Here is a 17,028-nt window from a genome sequence, read left to right on the forward strand (position 1 = left end):
TCGTAGCACAAGGTCACCGCCAAGAGCATCACGGTGAATCCCCAGGGAGGGTGGGCCAAACGGCACTGACTGACCAGAGGCCTCTGCCCTCCCTGCAGTGGGCGAGCCCATTACCATCCCCAGGCTGGAGCGCCCGACGCAGCAGGACATCGACCTGTACCACGCCATGTACGTGCAAGCCCTGGTGAAGCTCTTCGACCAGCATAAGACCAAGTTCGGCCTCCCGGAGACCGAGGTCCTGGAGGTGAACTGAGCCTGTCTGCAGGGGCCAGCTTCTGGGAGGAACCATCTGCAAATCGTTTTCTACCAAGTTCTCAAGTGCTTTTTGTTCTGTAAATTTGGAAGCATCATGGGTGTCTGTGGGTTATTTAAAAGAAATTATAATAATTTTGTTAAACCGTTACAATGTTAGGTCTTTTTTAAGAAGGAGAAAGGGAATATTTCAAGCTCTCTCAGTTCCAGTTTGTCCTGTTCCAGGTGGGCGCTGCCACATCTGGGCCTTTATGGTTTCACAACCCCTCTTCTCTCCTCCCCCAAATTACAGAGAAAATTCAGTCCTGGTTAACTGGGGAAGAAGGACAGTCATTAGTGACTCGGGCCAGTTAGATTATTTGCCCTTTGGCCCTGAGGGATGAGGGGCAGAAGCCTCCTCTAGTACAAACATCTCTATGCCCAGCTACCCAAGGCTTGACTGCAGGACTAAACCCTCTTGCCAAGGAAAGACACAGAGGAAACAGGTGTTCCCATGCTGAAGAGTGCAGGGATAAGCACCTGGAATATTCAAGCTTGATTCTCCTTTCTGCCACCCCCATGGCCCCAGTCTCTGAAATCTGAGCCTGGACTGGCCTCCAAAGAGAGGATCAGGGTGGCAGTGTTCCTGTGCTGGAGAATGGAGCTGTCCAGATGAACCATCTCTTGGGTTATCAAGCCCCATCATGTTCTGGTTGGAGTGACTGGTTTTCCTCAGGGGGCTGATGACACAGACCCAGACCCAGCACAGACCCTGCCTTGGCCTGCCAGTGGCCTCGCTTTGCTTAACCCACATCCTCAGCAGTGGATGCGAGGAAGGGGTCCCCTTTCCTGTTTACAGAGGGGCCTGAGCAGTAGACTGGTACCAGAACAGAAGTTCCCCGAACCCAAACCTCATGTATTTGTGCCTTTTCTGAGAGGGGGGCCAGGGGGGACAGCTAGTACTCTGTGTACTCTGCTTTCTCTTGATGAGATCATTATACCATGTCAGACTTTCGTATATTCCTAAATGGATAAATGAAAACAAGTGTCCTCTATGAGTTATTGTTAGGGTCACATTAGCATCTTGCTGCTGATGATTGGGGAGACCACTGCCCCAGCTGGGCTGCCTGCTAAGCCCTCTCCCACTTTCTCCTTCAGCCCAAATGGCCCTTTGTATATTAGTTATCAATTGCTGTGTAATAAATTACTCCAAAACTTGGTGGCTGCAAACAACATTGTCTACAGTTTCTAAGGGTCAGTAGTCAAGGTACAGCCTAACTGGGTCTGCTTCAGGGTCTCATACAAGGCTGCAGTCAAGGTATCAGTTAGGCTGCAGTCATCCCAAGGCTCATCCTGGGGAGGATCCACTTCCAAGGTCATTCTTTTGACGGCTGGTGGGATTCACTTCTCACTGGCTTTGACCGGAGGCCATTCCCAGTTCCTTGCCACATGGGCCTTTTGATAGAGTAGCTCACAGCATGGCAGCTGGCTGCATCAGAGAGAGTAAGCAAGAAGAACCAGAGTGCAAACAGAAACATCAGTTCAGTTCAGTTCAGTCGCTCAGTTGTGTCCGACTCTTTGAAACCCCATGGACTGCAGCACACCAGGTTTTCCTATCCATCACCAACTCCCAGAGCTTACTCAAACTCATGTCCATCGTGTCGGTGATGCCGTCCAACCATCTCATCCTCTGTCATCTCCTTCTCCTCCCACCTTCAATCTTTCCCAGCATCAGGGTCTTTTCCAATGAGTCGGTTCTTCACATCAGGTGGCCAAAGTATTAGAGTTTCAGCTTCAGCATCATAGAAACCATAGTCTTCTATAATCTAATCTCAGCAGTGACAGCCTGTCACTTTTGCCATATTCTTCTTTAGATGGAAGTCACTACGCCCAGCTCATACTCATGAGGATTACACAACACAGTGAACACCATGGGGCAGGGCTCACCAGAGCCCCCTTCACAGCTGCCTTCCTCCCCTGGGAAAGGCTATTCTCCTGCCGTAAGGTCCTGGAGTAGCTGAGCTAGGAAGGTCCATATGGATCACTCAACCATGCTCCTTGCTTCTGGCCTCGTTGTACCACAACTAGGGCCTGGCCTGCTGGCATCTAGTGATTTCATGCCACACCTGGATCGCACAAGATGCTGGCTCTCTGTTCTAATTCCATTCAGTTCAATGAGTACCAGATACTTTGAAATCTTTCCCACTTGAGCTAAGGGAACTTCCCATTTTCCACTGCCTAACACCTGTCCTGGGGCTTCCCGGATGGCGCTAATAAAGAACCTGCCTGTCAATGCAGGAGACGTGGGTTTGATCCCTGGGTCTGGAAGGTCCCCTGTAGGAGGGACTGGAAGCCCACTCTAGTATCCTTGCCTGGAGAATCCCAGGCACAAAGGAGCCTGGCAGTTTAGGGTCCATAGGGTCGCACAGAGTCTGACACGACTGAAGCGACTTGGCATGCACACATGCAATGCCTATCCCAACATTTACCTCAGGGACCATTTCTCTTTGCCAGAAGCTGTGAGCTTGGGAGCAGAAACAAACGCTGGAAACAGCTAAGGATACTCAGAGTGGTCAGAGCTGTGACAGAAAGGCCCCTAGTCCAACCCTGGTGGTCCTTGGTGAGCTGGGGCCCCAGCCTGAGCTGGGACTTAATGGGTGACTGGAAATTTGCTAGGAAGGGCAAAGTGGCCAAGTGCAGACCAGAGAGGCTGCTGATCTGGACCACCTAGAGGTGACAGTAGGGAGGTTTGCAAGGGGCTTCTTATGGAAGGGCAGGGAACTGGCTTCTCTGGAGTGTTTCCGTGGGGAGGCAGGCAGGGCAGAGAGGAAGTGTCCTGGAGGGGCCAACAGAGACTGGATTCTGTGGCTCCAGGCAGGTCTTAGGCCTCAGGACACTGAGCCTGGGTTAGAGAACACACATTTCCTTTAGGATCGGGAAAAGGCCTGTTTTCTGATGCATCTCCCATACCAGCCCCAGCCTGAGGCTAGCCATGACCCTCAGCATTTGGCTTCAGATGAAGCTGCTGCTGCAAGTCGCTTCAGTCGTGTCCGACTCTGTGCGACTCCATAGACGGCAGCCCACCAGGCTCCCCCGTCCCTGGGATTCTCCAGGCAAGAACACTGGAGTGGGTTGCCATTTCCTTCTCCAATGCATGAAAGTGAAAAGTGAAAGTGAAGTCGCTCAGTCGTGTTTGACTCTTAGCGACCCCATGGACTGCAGCCTACCAGGCTCCTCCACCTATGGGATTTTCTAGGCAAGAGTACTGGAGTGGGTTGCCATTGCCTTCTCCATCAGACTAAGCTAGGCTACCCCTATAAACACAGCCCAGTATTCTCAGCATTAATTTTGTGAAGATTAAATACCTACTCTGCATCAAGAAACTCCACCATCTCTACTTAAGAACACGAGCAATAAGGAGGCTGCAAATGTTGGAGGGGCCATCTTCACCTGGGGCAACGTTTGGTCAGCCCTCCATATCCATGGATCCTGCATCTACAGATATGTGGGCCAACTGTATTACTGTATTTTTTATGAAGGATTATTCTCAAATGTTATTCATTTGGGGGAGGGATTGGAATAGGGGTGGCAGATCCTATCATCAATCCCCTGCAAATAGCAAGGGTGTCTGTCTAGCAGTTACCTGTGCAGAGCAGAGGCTAGCCTCACGCTAAGCTGTGTGTGGGGTACTCTAGGTAAATGCTATGAACATTGCCTTGGGCTGTTACCTAAAGAGAGAGAGCTGGAATCTCCTTTTCCAGAAGACCCACTGCCTATGGACGGCGGGAGTGGGGCTGTCGTCTCAGTTGTTCAGTTGCTCAGTCGTGTCCGACTCTTTGCGACTTCATGGACTGCAGCACGCCAGGCTTCCCTGTCCTTCACCAGCTCCTGGAGTTTGCTCAAACTCAAGTCCATTGAGTCGGTGATGCCCTCTGCCTGAAGGTCGATTCCAAAGTTCTGCTTGTTGTTCCCAGATATGGCCACTAGGGGGCACTGAGGCTAGGTCTGAGACAAACGCCGCCCAACTTCCTTCCTTCCTTTTTGAATTTTGACACATCCCCGGGTTGGAGCTAGAAGCCAGAGATAAGTAAAATCACACTCTCAAAAGCTCAGAGATAGCAATTTAGCATTCATCATGAGCAATTCCTCCTAATCTGAGAAACTAGGACCAGAGAGGCCAACAGACTTGCTCCTTATCACTCAGCAAATAAACATTTGCGAAATGCCTCCCCGTAGGAAATAAACAGCTTCCACATTCAATGTCCCCTGTACTTAGGTGCTTGTAATATAATAAGAGAGGCAAAGACATACGTGAAGCACTTATCTTTTAAAAAACCTTTGCCTCTTTTTATTTTCCCTGTCTAGGTTCTAGATATCTGTATTGCCCACTATCAGCAGAAACAGCCTCTGGACCTAGTGAGCTCTCCTCCCCCTTCCCTACCCCATTCCAATGCTGCCTGCTGATGCTGAAGGTGACATTTTTGTCTCTCAAACCATCCCTTCCTTTCTCCTCCCTAAAGACGTCCACGAATGAGAGCAGTACCCACCCTGTGACAGTGCCCTTACCAGCTGCATTATCATGTCACTTAACCTTTCTGAACCTCAGCTTCCTCATCTGTAAACGGGAATAATCTATATTCCTGAATAAGTGAGATAATTTGTATCTAAATATATGATACATAAGTAAAAAGTATTCATGCTGCTCCCTCAACAGGAAATAATAGCTCTGGTTGTCATCATCACACCCTTACTGGGTCTCCCAAACCTATTAAACTGAACTCTTTGTTTCCAGGCCTCTCTCCACGTCACTGTTCCTGCAGCAAAGTGGCCAGCCTTCCTTATTTTTGTTTTTAATAAAAGCTTTTTTGAGATATAATTCACATATCATAAAACCCATCCTTTTCACAAAGTTGTGCATCAAACACCGCTCTAATTTCAGAAAAATTTGATCACCACCAAAAGAAACCCCATATTAATTAGCAGTCACTCCTTGCTACCCTCCTGTCAGCCCCTGGCCAATGACTACTCACTAACATACTGTCTGTCTATATGGATTTGCCTACTTGGAACATTTTATGTCAATGGAATTATTCAGTAGGTAGCCTTTCGTGTCTGACTTCCTTGATTTAGCTTAATGTTTTCGAGGTACATCTGTGATGCAGCATGTTTCATGAATCAGATGTACCACTTGTCCTTTGGAGCATGAAAGTTAATGTATCTAGGGTTTTTTTCTGTTTATTTTTGGTTTTGTTTTTTCTAGTGTGTGCATTTGTATCAAAGAAGCCACGGCCTAATCTAAGATTACAAAGGTTTACTTCTATGTTTTCTTCTAAACATTTTAGAGTCCTTAGCTGTTATATTTAGATCTCTGATCTATTTTGAGTTGATTTTTGTGTATGGTTGAGGTAGGGTCCCACTTCATTTTTGGCATGGGGATATCCAGTTATCCTGGGACTGCTTGATAGAAAGACCATTCTTTCCTCATAAAACTGTCTTGGCACTTTTGTCCAAAATCAATTGATCATAAATGTAAGGGTTTATTTCTGGATTCTCAGTTCTATTCCACTGATCTATATTTCTTTATTTACTCTAGTAACACACTGTCTTAATTAGCTTTGTAATAAATTTTGGAATCAGGAAATTTGAGTCCTACCTTTGATCTTTTTTAGATTGTCCTGATTATTCTTGCATTTCTATATGAATTTGGAAAGTGAAAATGTTAGTTGCTCAGTCCTGACTCTTTGCAACCTGATGGACTGTATAGCCTGCCAGGCTCCTCTGCCCATGGGATTTTCCAGGCAAGAATACTGGAGTGAGTTGCCATTCCCTTCTTCAAGGGATCTTCTTGACCCAGGGATCGAACCTTCGTCTCGTGCGTTGCAGTCAGATTCTTTACCTTCTGAACCACCTGGGAAGCCCACATGAATTTTTGGATCAGCTTATTAATGTCTGCAAAAAATGCAGCCAGGATTTTGATAGCGATTGCCTTTGAAGGGACAGATCAAGTTGGTGAATGTTGCCATTTTAACAATATTAAATGTTCTGGATGTTTTCCTATTCATTTAGGTTTTCTCTAGCTTCTTTTAATGGTGTTTGCAGTTTTCTTAAAATCTGTTTTGTGTAGTTTGTATTAGTATAAAATAACCCCAGGTCTCTTTTGGTTATTATTTGCATGGAATATCTTTTATCCTTTCCCTTTCAACCTGTCTGTGTCTTTAAATACGAATTGTGCTTTTGTAGACATAATAATGTTGGACTTTTTAAAATACATACTTCTACTTTTTGCCTTCTGGAATGTTAATTACATTTAATGTAATTACTAAGGTAGGATTTACATCTGTCATTTTGCTGTTTTCACTCTTCCATTCCTGCCTTCTTTTGTGTTAAATATATATTTTCTAATACATTATTTTAATTCTCTTGTCTCTTTTACTGTATATTTTTGAGTTATTTTCTTAGTGGTTACTCTGGAGATTACAATTAACATCTTAATTTAAAACAATCTAGTTTAGATTAATACCAACTTAATTTCTCCATCTTTTGGGCAGGCTGGCCTGAGAGAAAAAAGGGACAGACCTTACATAGGAATGGTGTGGTGGGTTAAATACTGGCTCACAAAAGAATATGGACATGCCCTATTCCCTGGAACTTCTGAATATGACTTTATTTGGAAAAAAATCTTTGCAGATATAAGGATCTCAAGATGAGATAATCTTGGATTATCTAAAAGCGTTCTCAATCCTATGAGAAGTGTCTTTAAAAGTAAAAGAAAGAGGAGACACAGGGAAAAGGGGAGAGGCCATGTGATGGAAGCAGAGACTGGAGTTAAGCAGCTGTAAGCCGAGGAACACCTGGAGCCACCACAAGCCGGAGGAGGTGAGAGACTGTTGTCCTGAGGGAGTAGCCCTTCCAGCACCTCGGTTTTGAATTTCCAGGCTCCAGACCTGTGAGAGAATAAATTTTTGCTGTTTTAAGCTAGCCGGTTTATGGTTTAAACTAACACAGTGAACTTTAATGAATTAGAGGTGGCGCGCCATGGATGGCAGAGTCTGGTCTTCTCATCAGTAAAACATTCCACTTTTCTTTACATGAAGTGGGCTGCAACTGACACTTTTTTCTAATACTTCTGAGAAGGTGGAAGAAATTCTCACTTAACAGATTATAACGGGGTCACTAAGAGGAGAAAAATAGGATCTTCCCCCACCCCCTTATGGGCTTCCCTGGTAGCTCAGCTGGTAAAGAATCTGCCTGCAATACAGGAGACCCCAATTTGATTCCTGGGTCAGGAAGATCCCCTGGAGAAGGGATAGACTACCCACTCCAGTATTCTTGGGCTTCCCTTGTGGCTCAGCTGGTAAAGACTTGGGTCTGATCCCTGGGTTGGGACGATCCCCTGGAGAGGAGAATGGCTACCCACTCCAGTATTCTAGCCTGAGAATTCCATGGACTATTTAGTCCATGGGGTCACAAAGGGTTGGACATGACTGAGTGACTTTCACTTTTCAGTTTTCTACACCCTTGTTTGGAGAAGGCAATGGCACCCCACTCCAGTACTCTTGCCTGGAAAATCCCATGGACGGAGGAGCCTGGTAGGCTGCAGTCCATGGGGTCGCAAAGAGTTGGACACGACTGAGCGACTTCACTTTCACTTTTCACTTTCATGCATTGGAGAAGGAAATGGCAACCCACTCCAGTGTTCTTGCCTGGAGAATCCCAGGGACAGGGGAGCCTGCTGGGCTGCCGTCTCTGGGGTTGCACAGAGTCGGACACGACTGAAGTGACTTAGCAGCAGCAGCAGCAGCACACCCTTGTGTGGGCAGAGATGTTCAAGCTGGTTTTAGCAAAGGCAGAGGAACCAGAGATCAAATTGCCAACATCCTCTGGATGGTGCTGGGTGTTTGTTATGATCAGTGCGTTTTCTTGGCAAAACTCTATTAGCCTTTGCCCTGTTTCATTCCGTACTCCAAGGCCAAATTTGCCTGTTACTCCAGGTGTTTTTTGACTTCCTACTTTTGCATTCCAGTCCCCTATGCAAAGAGTCGGACACGACTGAGCAACTGATCTGATCTGATCTGATAATGAAAAGGACATCTTTTTTGGGTGTTAGTTCTAAAAGGTCTTGTAGGTCTTCATAGCAGAGAAGGTAATGGCACCCTACTCCAGTACTCTTGCCTGGAAGATCCCATGGACGGAGGAGCCTGGAAGGCTGCAGTCCACGGGGTCGCTAAGAGTCAGACATGACTAAGTGACTTCACTTTCACTTTTCACTTGCCTGCATTGGAGAAGGAAATGGCAACCCACTCCAGTGTTCTTGCCTGGAGAATCCCAGGGACGGGGGAGCCTGGTGGGTTGCCATCTATGGGGTGGCACAGAGTCAGACAAGACTGAAGCGACTTAGCGGCAGCAGGTCTTCATAGAACTGTTCAACTTCAGCTTCTTCAGCATTACTAGTTGGGGCATAGGCTTGGATTACCGTAATATTGAATGGTTTGCCTTGGAAACAAACAGAGATCATTCTGAGTTTTTGAGATTGCATCCAAGTACTGCATTTCGGACTCTTTTGTTGACCATGATGGCTACTCCATTTCTTCTAAGGGATTCCTGCCCACAGTAGTAGATATAATGGTCATCTGAGTTTAATTCACCCATTCCATAATCACAGAAAACTAGCCAATCTGATCACACAGACCACAGCCTTGTCTAACTCAATGAAACTAAGCCATGCTGTGTGGGGCCACCCAAGATGGACGGGTCATGGTGGAGAGATCTGACAGAATGTGGTCCACTGGAGAAGGGAATGGCAAACCACTTCAGTATTCTTGCCTTGAGAACCCCATGAACAGTATGAAAAGCAAAATGATAGGATTCTGAAAGAGGAACTCCCCAGGTCAGTAGGTGCCCAATATGCTCCTGGAGATCGGTGGAGAAATAACTCCAGAAAGAATGAAGGGATGGAGCCAAAGCAAAAACAATACCCAGCTGTGGATGTGACTGGTGATAGAGGCAAGGTCTGATGCTATAAAGAGCAATATTGCATAGGAACCTGGAATGTTAGGTCCATGAATCAAGGCAAATTGGAAGTGGTCAAACAGGAGATGGCAAGAGTGAACGTCGATATTCTAGGAATCAGCAAACTAAAATGGACTGGAATGGGTGAATTTAACATTGGACTTAAGCACATTTAAAAAGCACCTTTTCACAGCTCTAAAATGCCAAATAATTTTTGAGATTTCCAATTACTTTTGAAGAAAACCAATTCAGTTCAGTTCAGTCGCTCAGTCGTGTCTGATTTTTTGCGACCCCATGAACTGCAGTACGCTCCCTGTCCATCACCAACTCCCGGAGTCCACCCAAACCCATGCCCATTGAGTCGGTGATGCCATCCAACCATCTCATTCTCTGTCGTCCCCTTCTCCTGCCACCCTCAATCTTTCCCAGCATCAGGGTCTTTTCAAATCAGTCAGCTCTTCTCATCAGGTGGCCAAAATATTGGAGTTTCAGCTTCAACATCAGTCCTTTCAATGAACACCCAGGACTGATCTCCTTTAGGATTTACTGGTTGGATCTCCTTGCAGTCCAAGGGACTCTCAAGAGTCTTCTCCAACACCACAGTTCAAAAGCATCAATTCTTCGGCACTTAGCTTTCTTTATAATCCAACTCTCACATCCATACATGACCACTGGAAAAACCATAGCCTTGACTAGACAGACCTTTGTTTACAAAGTAATGTCTCTGCTTTTTAATATGCTGTTGAGGTTGGTCATAACTTTCCTTGCAAGGAGTAAGCGTCTTTTAATTTCATGGCTGCAATCACCATCTGCAGAGATTTTGGAGCCCAGAAAAATAAAGTGTGCCACTGTTTCTATTTCCCATGAAGTGATGGGAGCAGATGCCATGATCTTAGTTTTCTGAATATTGAGCTTTAAGCCAACTTTTTCACTGTCCTCTTTCACTTTCATCAAAACCAATACAAAGTATTTTTTCCTTGGATTAAACACACACATATATATACATATATATTTTTAAAAAATATTTATTTATTTGGTTGTTCTGAGTTTTGGGCTTCCCAGGTGACAGTAGCAGTAAAGAACCTGCCAATGCAGGAGACATAAGAGATGCCTATTCCATCCCTGGGTCAGGAAGATCTCCTACAAGAAGGCATGGCAACCCACTCCAGTATTTTTCCCTGGAGAATCCCATGGACAGAGGAGCAGGCAAAGTCGGACACCACTGAAGTGACTCAGTATGCATGCTGGGTCTAAGTTGCACCATAGGGCATCTTTAGTTGCAACCTGAGAACTCTTATTTGACAGCATGAGGGAGATACTGTAATACTGTTTTATTGAGGTAGAAAAATGTAGGATTAATAACACTGGAGTTAGACTGCTTTCAAATCCCAGTTCAAAACCCAAAACATGTGACCTTAGGCAGATGACAGAACTCTTGCCTTACCTCTGAAATCTCTAGCACTGTGGTAAGGGTACACACACACTGCTTACAGCAATGCCTGGCATATATCAAACTCTCGATAAGTTATTAAACTTTTTAAAATATAAACTTTAATGAACAAAATGTTGTGAAAAATCATTTTCACTTTCATTTTGTTTATATAAAGTAGTTACTATGCAAAGAACATCACCAAATTTTCTTCATCACTTTATGGAAAACAATCTCACAAAAAAGTTGCAAGTACAATTCAAAAAAAATTTCAAAATATTCAAAAAAATTTTCTTCCAAACCACTTGAGAGTAAGTTGCAGACACGATGCCACATCACACCAAACAAGATCATTATCCTACAGACAAATACCACAGTAAAATCATGAAGGCCATTAAATTAATCCAGAAACACAATCCTCATATGTTAGTCAAGGACATCACCACTCGTCTTAATATGCCCATTTTAGCAAAAGAATCAAGTTCAGACTCACATGTTATTTAAATCTCATTCTACAGGAAAAATGCAATCCTGTGTTTCTCCTCTACTCTCAACACTGAATCACTACTGCATGTCCGACACTATAGTGTATGGGGATTTTCCCCACAATTATCTGATAACAGCTGGTTGTCCTACAATTTAACTCAATTCTGACCTTATCTACCTGGAGATAGCATCAGCTCCCACAGGTTAAGGGCTCAGCCCAGCACCCCTCTCAACCCTCCACCCCCACCCCCACACATACACTCCCACCCCCGCCTCCCCACCCCACATCCACATACTTCAGATGCCAATAGCAAGCATAGATTGTTAACTACGTTTCTGACCAACTGGCTATAAATTGAAGGTTCCCACAAATGCTTCCTTGAGGTCCATTAGTTTGCTGGAGCAGCTCACAGAACTCAACAAAACAGTTGCTCACTAGATTATCAGTTTATTGTAAAAGGATATCACTCAGGAATAGCAGATGGAAGAGCTGCATAGAGCAAGGTATGTGGGAAGGAATGCAGAGCTTCCAAGACCTCTGTGTGTCTCTGTCCCAGCACTTCCTTGTGTTCTCTCTACACCCCATTCTTGCAGGTTTTTATGGAGGCTCTATTACACAGGCATGATTGATTAAATCGCTGGCCATTGTTGATTGAAGTCAATGTTCAGTGCCTTTCCCCTCCCCAGATGTCTGGAGTGGGAGGGGTCTAAAAGTCCCCTCCCTCTAATCAGGTTTGGTTCCCCTGGCAACTGCCAATCTTAGGTTATCTAAGTGAAGTGAAGTGAAGTCGCTCAGTCGTGTCTGACTATTTGTGATCCCATGGACTGTAGCCTATTAGGCTCCTCCGTCCATGGAATTTTCCAGACAAGAGTACTGGAGTGGGTTGCCATTTCCTTCTCCAGTAGGTTATCTAAAGGCTTTCCAAAAGCCATTTTATTAACATAAACACCCATGTGGTTGAATGGGGTTTGTTATGAAAACAAAAGATCTCCATTTCACTTGTATATATTCTGAGGTTGTTTCAGGAACTGAGGACAAAAGTAAATATTATATTACCAAAGATGCCCCTGTGGCTCTTATATAAGAAATTAAAGATCCCCTGGAGAAGGGAGTGGCTACTCACTCCAGTATTCTTGCCTGGAGAATTTCGTGGACAGAGGAGCCTAGTGGGCTACCATCCAAGGGGTCACAAACAGTCAGACACAACTGAGAGACTAATCGTTTCACTTTCATAAGAGTTTTAGGAGGTATATGCCAGGAATAGTGAACAAAGATCAAATATATATTTCTTCTTATAAGTCACAGTGAAAGTCACTTAGTTGTGTCTGACTCTTTGCAACCCTATGGACTATATAGTCCATGGCATTCTCTAGGTCAGAATACTGGAGTGGGTAGCCTTTCCCTTCTCCAGGCGATCTTCCTAACCCAGGGATCAAACCCAGGTCTCCCGCATTGCGGGTGGATTCTTTACCAGGTGAGCCGCAAGGAAAGCCCATAAATCATAGTATCACACCCCTTTTATGTGAAACAGTTCCCCAGTCTCTCCTTGACTATCATGACCTTGACAATCTTAAAGATTACAGGCCAGGTATTCTATAAAACATTATTTAGTTTTGTTATGTCTCAAGTTTCTTCATGACTGATTCAGATTATCCATTTTTAGCAGAAATACCACATAAGTGATGATGAGTTTTTCTCACTACATCCAATCTGGTGGTACATGATTTCAATTTCATGATACTCACTTTGATCATTTGATTAAGGTGGACTGTCTGGCTTTTACACTGTAAAGTTACTCTTTTTCCATACTTTGAGACTATCATTGATGAATAAATTGAACAATCTAAGAAGGAAATTTTAATCCGAGTCAGTTATAAGGATTGGCCTTATCCAATTATAAATTGGATTATAGGATTATAATCTGGGAACTGCCTCCTAAAAACCTTTGAGAACTGTTCCATCTATTAGAGGTCAAATTCAGAGGGCTATACATTAAATAATGTGTTATTACAGTTTACACAATCCAGATCGAAGCAAGGTCATAGGCCATCGTGGCCCCTTACAAGATTAAGAAGAAAGGTTATCTTCTAAGGAGTTGTGACCCTTGATTAATTTAAGAGGAATTGTTATCTCCTAAAGAGACAACAATTAATGTAAGTGCAAAATACACTTTAAAAGGGGGAGGGAGGAGGCCTACATAGACAAAGAACATTTTGTTTAAATTTTTCTTATCTTGCTATTAAAAAAAAAGAAAAAAAGAAAAAAAAAAGGCTTCCCTGCTGGCTCAGATGATAAAGAATCTGCCTGCAATTTGGGAAACCCAGGTTCATTTCCTGGGTTGGGAAGATTCCCCCAGAGAAAGGAATGGTTACCTACTCCAGTATGCTTGCCTGATGGGCTCAACTAGCGACTAACACTTTCACTTTGCCATAAAATAGACATTTTATTTCATCACCATGTAAATATCTTTTTCCTAATGAGACATTTGTTACACCAATAAAAACTCATGAATCCCTATTTTTTATTTAGTGGGCTATAGGCCATTCTATCATTCATTTTGATGTTCAAGTTCCCCCAGATTGAGCCATTTAGAGTCCTTTCAAATTGGCTTCTGTGTCCCTTTGACATCTCTCTTCCTTTTATTTTTTGAGTACTTCTTTACTTTCTGGCACAGCTAAAGGTCCTAGGATCATCCTGTACTTTTCTGGCCCAATCCTGATCAATCAGTTAGCCAAAGAATTCTGGTGAAACCATGCATCTCAGGTTGGAACTTGAACCCACTGGTTTTTCATTGAGATCACACACCCAGTCTCAGGGTTTAATGAAGTTCAAGTTCTTGATGTCTCATCGCAGAAAATTCAGTGAGAGACAAAGTTATAGGTAGGAAGTGGATTTATTTAGAGAGAAACACACTCCATAGACAAGAGTGTGGGCCATCTCAGAAGGCGAGAGAGGCCCCATGGTATGGGGTTGTCAGTTGTTAGGCGTGTGTGCTCAGTTGTGTCTAACTCTTTTGCAATCCCATGGTCTGTAGCCCACCAGGTTCCTCTGTCCATGGGATTTTTCAGGCAAGAATACTGAAGTGGGTTGCCATTTCTTCTTCCAGGGGATCTTCCTGACCCAGGATCAAACCTGGGTTTCCTGCATTGCAGACAGATTCTTTACCACTGAGTCACCTGGAAAGCCCCCTTCAGCTTTTATAGGAGTGGGTGATTTCATACGCTAATGAGTGGGAGGAGTATTCCAGCTGTTTTGGGAGCCAGGATGCGGATTTCCAGAAATTGGGCCACTGTCCACTTTTTGACCTTTGTGGTTGGTCTTGGAACCGTGATGGGACTTGTGGGTGTGTCATTTAGTTTGCTGATGTTTTATGATGAGTGTACACTGAGGCTCAAGGTCTGTGGGAAGTTGGATGTTCTGCCATCTTGGACCTAGTTAGTCCTAACCAGTTTATGTCGTATCCTCAAGGGTTATGTCATTCTTTTAAAGGTTGTGCCCTGCCCCTTTCCCTCCTGTTTCATAACCACCTCACATTTCCAGGCTTCTCGACTTGTGAGATGGCCTACACATTGTCTGTGGAGTGCTTCTCCCAGGGCTGCCCTTGCCTTTTGAGTCAAACTGCATTTTGTCTATGGAATGTTTCTCTCTAAATAAATCTACTTCTTACCTATCACTTTGTCTCTCCCTGAAGTCCTGCTCAGAGATGCAAAGAACCTGAGCTTCATTAAGTCTTGAGATCAGGTGTGTTAAAGTCTCAATCTGGGTTTCAGTTGGGTTGCAGTCCTATCTGAGTTGTGCAGTTTTCAAATTTGCTCTTGAGCTGGCAGCAAGAGCAGCATTTCTAAAACGTAAAGCAGATTATGTCACTCCGCTTGCTTGGATCCTTCAGTCTATGTGCCTCAAGCAAAGTCAGACTCCGCTGGGCCTACAACACCTGGCAGCTCTGGCCCCTGCCAGAATCTCCAACTTCTTTCTGTGCCCTCAAGGCTGGATTAAAACTCCAGAAACTCTGAGCACCTAAAAGATAATGCCACTTCTGCCATATGAAATTACACATAAAAGCAACATGAAATTGTAAAAGAAATTAAAGGAGGTCTTTGGTTTTCTTTATTTTTGAAATAACAGTTTCTTTCCAAAAGTGTTCTCCTCCTCCTCCACACTGGCTGCCTGTCTCTGCCTACTCCCACCTGGCCTTCCTTTTAGCTCCTTCGAGCTGTTCCTTCTGTCCAAATTGCTCCTCTTGCTCTCACTAGCCTCTTTTGCCCAGTTAACTCCTACTCATCCTTCAGACCTCACTGTAAAAGTCATTTCCCAAAGAAAGCTTTCTCTGGGGACTTTGGCTAAATCAGCCCCCTGGGTTAGATTCACTCGGATCCAGTGTGTGTCACCCAGGGCTGGCCTATAAATTCACCAGCTCATGTGCTCTCAGTTGGTACAAATATAGTCTGTGACACTGTGAAAACCACTGGGACCTAGGAAGAAGCGCTGGTCTCAGGGGCAAGAGGTTTAGGTCTTTGTCTCAGCTTTACTACAAATTTCAAGTGACCTTAGACAAGCTCATTTCCTGTCTCTGGGGCTGTGTCCAGTGGGGGAGGTATGAGGCCCCCTGTCATCCAAACATTCACTTCCTCAAGCATTCAGGCATTCAGTGATTTTATTCAGGCAGTCATTTGCGCACTGAAGCTGACGGAGCCTCTGTGTCAGGATGCTGGGGTTGCAGAATGAAATCAAGAACAAGAGTCCAGGGTGGGATGGGCTAGACAAATATAAACCTCTCAGTATATGACAAGGCACATGAACACCTGCACTGAGAGAGATCAGGAAGCTGCTGTGGGAACCTAGAGGAGGCAGCCATTATTAGCTTACGTCTAGGAAGCCTCTTTGGAGAAAGTGACCTTGAAGGGTTGAGAAAGGAGGAGAAATGCTGCCGGGGCCCTTGCCTTTCAGGTTTGTTGGGTGTGTACAGGCTCTTTGGGGAACGACCTCTTTGTTTTACAATTCTCCCCTGACTTTCTGCAAGAGTCTTGCTCTTCTAGTCCTGCCCCTTCAAAGCTGCATCTCCAAGGCTGCCTGAGGATCTTTCTAAACAACTTCCTGTTGCCTAAGATTAAACTCAAGTTCTTTAGCTAGTGGTCAGCTTCTTTTCACCTGGCCCACTTTCCTTTTCTAGCCTGTGCTCCTCCAGGCAGCTTTGGCCTCAGCCATGCTTGCTGTGCAAATGCTGTGTCTTCTGCCCCAGTGCCTTTGCTCAGTTCCTTCTGCCTAGAATGCTCTTTCTCCTCTGGAAAGCCTTCCTGCACAACACATTGCAGTTAGCAATGTCCTCTTCTCTGCTTCCATTATACTTTATCATCTTAATGATTGCACTTGCCATTTTGTGCTGAAATTATCTGTAAACTCCCTGCAGTCAGGCATTCTATTTGCATGGTTTCTGTCAATGTAGTAACAGGGCTGGACACCTGGTAAAAGTTTGGTCCTTGACTAAATAAGTAAGTGAATGGAAGAGAGAGGACTCTGTTGAAAGGAAGGGGTTAGATTTAATTAGATTCAAGACACAGAAATACCAATCTGCTATGTCTTGCACTTATTTACCTAATGCATCACACCCAGGAGATCTGGAGAATGAAGAGGGTGGAGGAAGAGGATGCAAAGCGTATTGGGACAAGTTTGGCTTTTTGGTTCTACAAACTGACATTTTGATTTTAGTACCCAACATGGTACTAGTTCGGAGAAGGCAATGGCACCCCACTCCAGTACTCTTGCCTAGAAAATCCCATGGATGGAAGAGCCTGGTAGGCTGCAGTCCATGGGGTCGCTACGAGTCCGGCGTGACTGGCGACTGAGCGACTTCACTTTCACTTTTCTCTTTCAT

General features: G+C 44.6%; 1 protein-coding gene across 1 annotated transcript in view; it reads left to right on the forward strand.

The window, feature by feature from the left end:
• Window positions 1–1,464, forward strand: part of DGAT2 (diacylglycerol O-acyltransferase 2) — a 32,652-nt gene extending 31,188 nt beyond the window's left edge. The window contains exon 8 of the mRNA XM_019975405.2: window positions 99–1,464. Within this exon, the coding sequence (XP_019830964.1) occupies window positions 99–253 (155 nt within the window). The 3' untranslated portion in view covers window positions 254–1,464. The remainder of the gene's footprint in view (window positions 1–98) is intronic.
• Window positions 1,465–17,028: the final 15,564 nt, after the last annotated feature.

Source organism: Bos indicus, chromosome 15 (genome assembly GCF_029378745.1).
Source record: "Bos indicus isolate NIAB-ARS_2022 breed Sahiwal x Tharparkar chromosome 15, NIAB-ARS_B.indTharparkar_mat_pri_1.0, whole genome shotgun sequence".
NCBI classification, from domain to species: Eukaryota; Metazoa; Chordata; class Mammalia; order Artiodactyla; family Bovidae; genus Bos; species Bos indicus.